Source organism: Dromiciops gliroides, chromosome 4, assembly GCF_019393635.1.
Source record: "Dromiciops gliroides isolate mDroGli1 chromosome 4, mDroGli1.pri, whole genome shotgun sequence".
NCBI lineage: Eukaryota > Metazoa > Chordata > Mammalia > Microbiotheria > Microbiotheriidae > Dromiciops > Dromiciops gliroides.
In genome coordinates this window covers 162,043,436-162,053,317 of record NC_057864.1, presented here as the reverse complement: position 1 = coordinate 162,053,317, position 9,882 = coordinate 162,043,436, and the positions used below count along the sequence as shown (strand labels likewise).

At 38.3% G+C, this 9,882-nt stretch overlaps 1 protein-coding gene across 1 annotated transcript; it reads right to left on the bottom strand.

Moving 5' to 3' along the window:
• Positions 1-4,102: 4,102 nt before the first annotated feature.
• LOC122756071 (protein S100-A12-like) lies at positions 4,103-7,507 on the bottom strand. The gene is made up of 4 exons (XM_044005169.1): positions 7,390-7,507; positions 5,394-5,552; positions 4,259-4,380; positions 4,103-4,224 (listed from the first exon to the last, which is right to left on the bottom strand). Exons 2-4 carry the CDS (start codon positions 5,529-5,531, stop codon positions 4,146-4,148), a joined length of 339 nt encoding a protein of 112 aa, XP_043861104.1. The 5' UTR covers positions 5,532-5,552; positions 7,390-7,507; the 3' UTR covers positions 4,103-4,145.
• Positions 7,508-9,882: the final 2,375 nt, after the last annotated feature.

Below are 9,882 nucleotides of genomic sequence, written 5' to 3'. Positions count from 1 at the left end.
CTGTAGGGTTTTAAGGTTTGCAGAGACCTTTACACATATTATCTTGTTTTATCTTCACAACAATTACAGGAGGTATTTCCTCACCATTTTACAGGCAAGCAAACTGAGGCAGACAAGTGACTTGCCCCTGGCCAAACAATTAGTAAATTTCTGAGGCAAAATTTAAAATCAGACCTTACTTACTTCAAGGTTAATACACTATTATTATGAAAACTAGCAGCCAAATAACTATATACAGAAAACTATAATTCATAAATAACTATAATTAGAATGAGCACAAAGAGCACCCACCCTTTGGTGAGATAAGGGTCTCTTTCTATGTCTCTGTGTCTCTGTGTCTCTGTGTCTGTCTGTCTCTCTGTGTGTCTCCGTGTCTGTCTATGTTTATGTCTGTCTGTTTCTATCTCTCTCTCAGTCTCCGTGTCTCTCTGTCTGTCTCTGTCTCTCTCTGTGTCTCTGTTCTCTGTCTCTCTGTCTCTGTCTCTGTCTCTCTCTCTCTCTCTCTCATTCTCTCTTGGTTCAAAGCTGAGGTTGTTGTGGGGAAAATAGGGTGGGGGTTTGGGATAGGGATAGTGTTAGGGATAGGGGTTTGGGGTAGGAGTAGGGGTCCTTAGGGATTCCTCTTTAAAGAATTACACCCTCTTGCACAAAAACCCAATAGAATAAGATAGTACTTTATTTAGGGGCTGGGGAAGGGAAATAAAGAGAGACAATCCTATGTGAAAGGAAGCATTGCAAGATATCTAGACAAAGAGAGGGATGTCAGATTGTGGGGGGCCTTCTTTGCCATGCTAAAGAGTTAGAATTTTACAAACTAGATAATAAGGCATCATTGACTGGTTTAGAGCAAAGAAGATGCATAATACGGTCTTCACATAAGAGAATGTGTCCAGTGTATGAAAAACAGATTGAAGGAGATGAGAAAAAGTTTCTTTAACTTGAGATGCTTTGAATTTTAAGCAAAAGTACTTATTTACACAAAACAAATTAAAATTACAACACTGAATATAGCAAGAGGCAAACATATCTGAGGTGTTTCTGAGGACCCAAGGAGCTAATTGTAGACTTCTCTAATTTATCAATAATCAAAAGAAAGGATACCCTATTATTTAACCTTAATAATGTATGAAAGATGGATTAGAAGAGATAAGATAATGTTTTTTCAACTTGAAATAGTTTTAATTTCAAGCAAAAATACTTGTTTGCCCAGGGGACTATGGGACTGTGCATACCCTTTGACCCAGTGGTAGCACTGCTGGGTCTATGTCCCAAAGATATTGTAGAAAAAGGAAGGGGACCCGCATGTACAAAAATATTTATAGCAGTTCTCTTTGTGGTGGCAGGGAATTGGAAATCGAAGGAATGCCCATCAGTTGGGGAATGGCTGAATGGTATATGAATGTAATTGAATACTATTGTGCTGTAGGAAATGATGAGCAGGCAGATTTCAGAAAAACCTGGACTTAGGTGGACTGACCCTGAATGAGGTGAGCAGAGCCAGGAGAACATTGTACACAGTAACAGCAACACTGTGTGATGATCAACTGTGATAGGCTTGGCTCTTCTCAGCAGTGCAATGATCGAAGACAATTCCAAAGAACTCATGATGGAAAATCTTCTCCACATCCAGAAAAAAGAACTGTGGATTCTGAATGTAGATCAAACCATACTGTTTCTACTTTTTGGTGTGTTTTTTTTTCTTTATTGAGGTTTTTTCCTTGTTTTCTCATTCTTCTTTCACAACATGACTGACACAGAAATCTGTTTAATGTTATTGTACATATATAACCTATATCAGATTGCTTTCTGTCTGGGGGAGGGAGGAGGGAAGGGAAGGAGGGAGAAAAAAATTTGGAACTAAAAATCTTATGGAAACAAATGTTGAAAACTATCTTAGGGGAAGCTAGGTGGCTCAGTGAATAAAGCACCAGCCCTGGATTCAGGAGGACCTAAGTTCAAATTTGGCCTCAGACACTTGACACTTACTAGCTATGTGACGCTGGGCAAGTCACTTAACCCTCATTGCCCCGCAAAAAAAAAAGAAAGAAAATTATCTTTTCATGTAACTGGAAAACAATAAAATACTTTTATGATTAAAAAAATACTTGCTTGCAAAAATACTTTTATGATTTAAAAAAAAAGCTACAACATTCAGTGTGACAAGAGGCAAACCTACTTGCAACATTTTGAAGAGCCACAATTGTAAATAACTGCCATTTCACTGTGGATTTCTCTAATTTACCAGTAATTTTTTAAATGATATCCTGTGCCTCAACCTTAACAGGGTACTACCAAGTTGCTTATTTTAGTTAACATGGCTTTTGTAACTATTTGATATTTTCTTTATTTGGATATAGTCAGTAAATGTATCTTTCTTTTTGATTTTGCTCCACTTTATATATGTCAGCATATTTTTTGAATCTCCATATTAATAACTCCTTACAGCTGAATAATATGCTATTGCATTCAGATAACATAATTTTTAAAAGCCATTCCCCAGTGACTGGGCACATGGTTTGATTTTAACCTTTTGCTACTACAAATAGAGCTGCTCATTTTTCTTTTTATATAGACCACGTAATGAGATTTGGGTCAAACATAATACATTAATTCAGATTGTTTTCCAAAAAGAAAAAAAATAGAACTAATTTGCACTCCATCAGCAATATGTAGCATGCAAGAAAATGTTCTTTGTCAGATCATGTTCCATAATAACTTTGCCTATCATTAAGGTATCTTTAAGAATTCTTGATTTCCTCCATGTGGTCACCTCTACCTACACCAATGCAAGATTCCTTAATGCTTTATTCCCTAGTAGACAGTTTTGTGAGACTTGGATGGCCAGAACCTTTCTGTGTGTGCCATTGGTGGTTTGCACAATATCTATAAACTATAGTGATCCATTTTAGTAGTGGCTGCTGTATTTCCATTCCTTGAGATACAGAAGTGGATTCCTTTACAATGTCCTGACTTTTCATCTGGAAGTAATAGTCTCCCCATGGGTATGTAAAGCAGGCAACAATATTTTAATATTTCAAAATTCGTGATTTTATCAGTGTGCATAAACTCCTCCCTGCCTTAGCAGATTAGTAGCCGGGAGTGGCAAAGAAACTAGATGGTGGAGTGAATAGGACACTGGATCTGAAATGAGAAAGATCTCAGTTCATATCCTATCCCCAAACACTTACTAACTCTGTGACCCTGGGTAATTCACTTAACATCTCTCAGTCAGGAAGTCAGGAAGACCTGATTTCAAATCCAGCCCCAGACACTGTACTAGCTGTGTGAACTTGGGAAAGTCACTTAACAGCTATCTGCCTCAGTTTCTTCAACTGTAAAATTGGGGTGATAATAGCACCTACCTCCCAGGGTTGTTGTGAAGATAAAATTAGATAATATCTGTAAAGTCCTTAGCACATAGTAGGCACTTATATAAATGCTTCTTCACCTATTCTGTAAAATAGAGTTAATAATAGCACCTATCTCTCTGGGTTGTTATGAGGATCAAATGGGACAAGACATGAAAGCATTTTGCAAGCTGTGGATCAATATATAAATGCTAGCTCATTTTAGATGGTTTCATCATTGTTCTGGTGGACAAAATTCGTTTCCTAGTGGGCAGCCCTCTGGTGATAAATGTCTTCAGATCTAACCTTGACCAACCAACACTGTTGGTTGGGCCTGTTACTGGGCCCCTTCTCAAATAGCTTGGGATGAATGACCAGGGGCTTACATTCCACTTGCATGGCTTTTGAGAACCTATAGCCTTCCAAAGTCCACAACTAGTCAGCAAGGGGAGGGGGGAAGCTTGGTGTATCCTTCTAAGATTAATATACTCTAACACCAATTTCACATGACTTTATAGATTTCCTCTGAAGGATCTATCACTCTCTTCCTCTCCAACCTCTCTCCCCCTACACCACCCCTCCATGTCTCTTCCCATCCCCTGCCCCCACATGTCTCTGCTCTTCTCTGCTCAGGGGTATAGAAATCTCGTTTAATTTGTTCATAAGGAAGCAAGAAGTCAGAGAGCATGTGGATCAAGAAGGGAGGTAAGGAAACAACTGAGACAGAAGAAAGAAAAACACAAAACAACTTGGGAGAATTTTCAGGAACCTCTTTTATTATCAAACCTCATCCTCCCATTATTCAGAATTTTGGTTGGTTTGAAGAGGGGCCTCATCTGGAGAAGTGAGAGAGGGATGGATGGGTAGATTCTCAGTTCTCTCAATGGTTGTGGTCTCTCTCATGGATATGCTCATGAGTAGCCTCTATCAGTGGGACCAACAGGTTCACGAACTCCCGAAAGCTGATCTGTTTGTCTTTATTTTTATCCGTGCTTTCAAAGGTCTTTCTGGAAAAATCTGGATCCTTTATTTTCTAGAAGGAAAGATTATTAGAAAGCATGACCACAAAGCTTAATATATTTTCTCCAAATATACTCTTCATCCTAGTGTCTCCCCTTCTCCATATAGTGAGGTCTGGAGCCTCACATTAATTAATTAACTAACTAAGAAAGAAATTGTGGTGAGAAGGAAGGAAGAAAGGAAAGGAGAAACAGAGAAACAGAAAGAAAAGGAAAGAAAGAAAGGAAGGAAGGAAGAAAGAAAGAAAGGAAGGAAGGAAGGAAAGAAAGAAAGAAAGAAAGAAAGAAAGAAAGAAAGAAAGAAAGAAAGAAAGAAAGAAAGAAAGAAAGAAAGAAAGAAAGAAAGAAAGAAAGAAAGAAAGAAAGAAAGAAAGAGAGAGAAATATTTAGACAGTGAGACAGCCTCTACAGACCAAGCTAGGTATATTCACAAAAGGCCAATCACTGGATAGAGTCCAGACACTTAAGTTAGTTTTCCCTTTACTCCTATCCCTAAAGAAGTAAATTTTACTTTCAGTTCTTCCAATTCATAAATAATTACTCCTTAGGGGATTTTTCCTTTAGTTGTAGAAGCAAGCATGGTTAGTAAAAGGAAGATTGTCCCTAACAAGAAGAGAGATAAGAAAGCATGGGCTAGTTTTTCTTTTTGCTTCCCAGTATGTCTTTCTAGATCTCCTTGAAAAAGTCACTGGATATTCTTTCCTTCAGTTCAGTCCAACACTAAGTACCTGCCTACTCTGTGTAAGTACTAGGATTTTTGTGTGTGTGTGTGCTAAATCTGCCTCAATATTTCCACCATCTCACCCCACCAGGTCCAGGATCAGCGTTTGGTGAATTCCCCAGCATTGTATCAGGTTTAGGATATAAGGACTAATACACAGGGCATAAAAGGATTAAGAGAACTGAAATCAAAATATCATCCAAGCATTGAACTGATTCAGGATACTAAAATCATGTGGAAAAGAGCCCCAGGTCATTTCTAGAAGTATCAATGCAATTGACCCAAGCCAAGCATGATTCTACTCACCCCAAGCCAGTTGGGAAATTGCTCCTTCACAAGCCTGTTGAACTCACTGAAGGAAAGAGTGTCAAAATCATCCACCCTTACAGAGTACTGGTGGAAGATATTAACTATCATCTCACAGGACTTTTCCAGATCAGTCATCTTCACAAATTTTCCAGAAACCTAAGAGGGGAGAGAAGACAGGTTGACCAGGTGCATTTGATGACTACTAAAGTCGCTTCCAGTTCTAAGTCTATGACTAGGCACTTAGGTAGATAGACCACTAGACCTGATCTGGCCTCAGACACTTAATAGCTATGTGATTCTGGGCAAGTCACTTAACCTCTATCTGCCTCAGTTTCCTTATCTGTAAAATGAGAATAATAACAGCACCTTCCTCCCAGGGTTGTTGTGAGGATCAAATGAGATTGACAATATATGTAAAATGCTTTGTAACATGTAAAGAGCAATATGAATGTTACCTGTTATCACAAATGCTAGTTATTATTATCATTAGTTATTATTACCCTATGTTCTATGTTTCTCTTCTCCTTTGTCAAGCTTCAACTCCTCTACTCCTTAGATTTCTATCTGGGTTGGAAGGGCTATGCCTAGATCAGTTCCTGATTCTCTCCTTGTAAATTACCAGCCTTAGATTAACTGTGTTAAAGTGAAATCTGGGGGGTTACTTCTTCCCTCACCACCCCACCCCATTCTGTGCAAGGATGTACATGTGCTCAAGCATGCACACACACACACACACACACACACACACGCACGCACGCACGCACGCACGCACATTGCCTCCTTCTACCTTCCAACATCTTTGAAAAAGCAATTTTCAAAAAAAATGAACCTGAGGAAAATCACTGGGAAAACAAGGCTCCTGCTCTGGGTGGGAAGCAGAATGGGCAAAGTTAGGAACCATATTCTGTATTTCAAAGCCTAAAGTTAATAACTTTTGGATAACCCATTCATGTTATTATTATTGCTTTCCTTATCACTATCACGTCTTTCTTCTCCTCTCATTCAAGGCAGTTCAAATGGAAACAATCTGGGATAAACTGCTACCTTGCTATTCTTTTATATTTAATATTCTTTGGACTTTGCACAGGTGGGGGAAAAAATAGCTGCTTTCTTTGGTTGAATAAAAGTAATTGGTATGTAAATTCACCTTCTACTATTTATATAATAGAAATATTATTGTCATATTACAAAAATACTAGTGTCATTATTCTTGTTATCACTGCTGTGAAGCCTCCCTTACATCGTTATTTATTAGTGTAGATAAGTTAGGCTCATTGAGTTTATTTTTCATTTCAGCTTATCTAGGAATGATGCTGGCAGTTAGGTAGTTCGGTAGATAGAGTGCCTGGCCTGGAGTCAGGAAGACTCATCTTCCTGAATTCAAATCTGACCTCAGACACTAGCTGTGTGAACCTGGGCAAGTAACTTAACCCTGTTTGCCTCAGTTTACTCATCTGTACAATGAAGTAGAGAAGGAAATGGCAAGCCACTCCAGTGTCTTTGCCAAGAAAATCCCAAATGGGGTCACAGAAAGTCAGACATGACTGACCCAACTGAACAACTACAACATTAATGGTTCTCTGCATAAGCAGGACCCTCACCCTAGTCAAGCACAATTAACCTGGAGGTACTCCCCAACTTGGCTAATTATGTCATTGGATTAGTCCTGCTCTCTTTGGGGATCCTGAGGCTATCAGAGTTGGAAAGGATCTTAAAGAACTTAGAACAATTCCAACTCAATTAAGACCACAGAGTCCAAGAGAGCTAAACCAACTTGTACAAGGTCACCTAGCTATTAAGTGCTAGACCTAGACTTTGAGGTCAGGTCTCATAAATCCACCATGTGTCCATATGGGCATGAAAATAGGTCAAACCTTTTGAGTGAAGTCAAACTGATTGATCCATATGGATCCATGGATCCATATCTCTTTAAAGCCTATTATTTGAAAACTTTATATATTCCATATTATAGGTTCAAATTAATAAGACTTACCTAGAGAGAAGCAGGTGAATAGGGCTATGAAGAGATTCAGGAACCAGTGACAGGCCCTGGGCCCAGGTAACTTTTATAGAGATAGAGACTTGGCCTCTGGCCCCCTAGATTAGGAAACTCTCTATGATTCACTTTGAGGCAATTTCCAGACAGTGTTTGGTTACTCAAGAGTTTCCTGGACTCATCTTCTGTTTTTTGTTTTGTTTGGGTTTTTCCTTTTCTTTCTTTTTTTTTTAAACTCTGACAATAACTGATTGAATTTCAGCACACAGCAGGCTAAGACCAAGCAACCAAACCCCATAAGCACATTGAGGAACATTCCCATGCCACAAGACAGAGGGTCTACTTAGCTGCATCACCACCACCACCACCCCAGGCCCCCAGCTCCTCTGTAACACAGGGCCCAGGCCCAAAACAGATTTACAATTACTTATGCTAACTAGTGTGACAGAAACACTAATCAGACTTATACTCCTCAAGGCTTGCAATCAGACTTTATTAATCCAATGTGTGTAAACATTCACTTATATTATCTATTAGACAATATCAACATTAACCCCACTAGGAACAAACCACCAATCCGATTCACTAAGGGCTTCCCAATAAGCGTGTCTCACACTGGTACTCAGTGAGGGGGGGCCTTCCCTCATTGTCCAGCCAGAGGCCATGTGTCTCTCCCTTAAGGTTGTCAAATCCCTGTCAGCCAATTAGCACTGCCCTCAAGCAAACATGGGGGATGCTTGAGTCTCAGCAAGGAGGAGCACAGGAGCCAGCCACAGTTACTATCCAAGATCGAGCTGAAACTGGGCATCTCCAGTGATTATTTCATAGTTCCAAGTATGGTTATTAGCTGATTACACCCAAGTTCTGATTGATGATTGATTACCTAAATTGATAATAAAAGGAAACTATAAGGCAAAGGTAACTCATTAGCAAGTGGTCACCAGTTGTTTACCAGATTTGAAGGACACATTTTGTTAACACTTTTTTTTATCAGATCTAACAAACATATACTTGCACACATACATACACAGCTACACACGAACAGGGTCATTAGTACTTGTTTACCCCAAATTAATTTACTTATTCAGTGCCATACCAGTCAAACTACCAAAAATTATTTTATACAGCTAGAAAAAAATCATAACAAAATTCATCTGGAAGAGCAAAAGATCAAGAGTATCAAGAGAATTAATGAAAAAAGGCAAAGGAAGGTAGCCTAGCCATACCAGATCTCAAACTATATTATAAATCAGTAATTATCAAAACTATCTGACACTAGCTATGAAATAAAGTGGTAGATCAGTGGAATACATTAGGTACACAAGACACAGTAGTAAAGAACTATAATAATCTAATGTTTGATTAACCAAAAGATCCCAGCTTCTAGGATAAGAACTTACCATATGACAAAAACTACTGGGAAAATTTGAAAATAATATGGCAGAAACTAAATATAGACCAACATTTTACACCATATAATAAGATAAAGTCAAAATCAGTACGTGACTTAGATATAAAGGATGATACCATAAGCAAATTAAGAAAGCAAGGAATAGTTTACTGGTCAGATCTATGGAGAAGGGAAGAATTTATCACCAAGCAAGAGAGCATTTCAAAATGTAAAATGGATAATTTTGATTATATTAAATCAAAAAGGTTATGCACAAACAGAACTAATGCAACCAAGATTAGAAGGAAAGAAGAAAGCTGGGAAACAATTTTCACAGCAAGTGTTTCTGATAAAGTCCTCATTTCTCAACCAAAAAGAAAACTATTTCAAATTTTTAAGAACAGAAATCATCCCCCAATTGATAGTCAAAGGATATGAACAGGTAATTTTCAGATGAAGAAGTCAAAATTATCTATAGTCATATAAAAAGTGCTCTGAATCACTATCGAGTAGAGAAATGCAAATTAAAACAACTCTGAGGTACCACCTCACACCTATCAGATTGGCTAAGAGGACAAAAAAAGAAAATGGTAAATGTGAGAAAATTAGGACACTAATGCACTGTTGGTGGAATTGTAAAGTGATCTAACCATTCTGAAGAGCAATTTGGAACTATGCCCAAAGGGCTCTAAAGCTGTGCATATCCTTTGATCCAGCAATACCACTACTAGGTCTGTATCACAAAAAGGGGATGGGGGAGAAGGGCCTACGAGTACAAAAATATTTGTTGCAGCTTTTATTGTGGTGGCAAAGAATTGGAAATTGAAGGGAGGCCCATCAATTGGAGAATGACTAAGCAAGTTGTGGGATATGAATGCAATGGAACACTATTGTGCTATAAGAAATGACAAGCAGGCAGAGTTCAGAAAAACTTGGAAAGACTTACTTGAAGTAAAGTGAGTAGAACCAAGAGAATATTGTAACAGCAACATTGTGTGATGATGAACTATGGATGAATTAGCTCTTCTCAGCAATATAATGATCCAAGACAATTCTATAGGAAATGATGAAAAATGCTATCCACATCCAAAAAATGAACT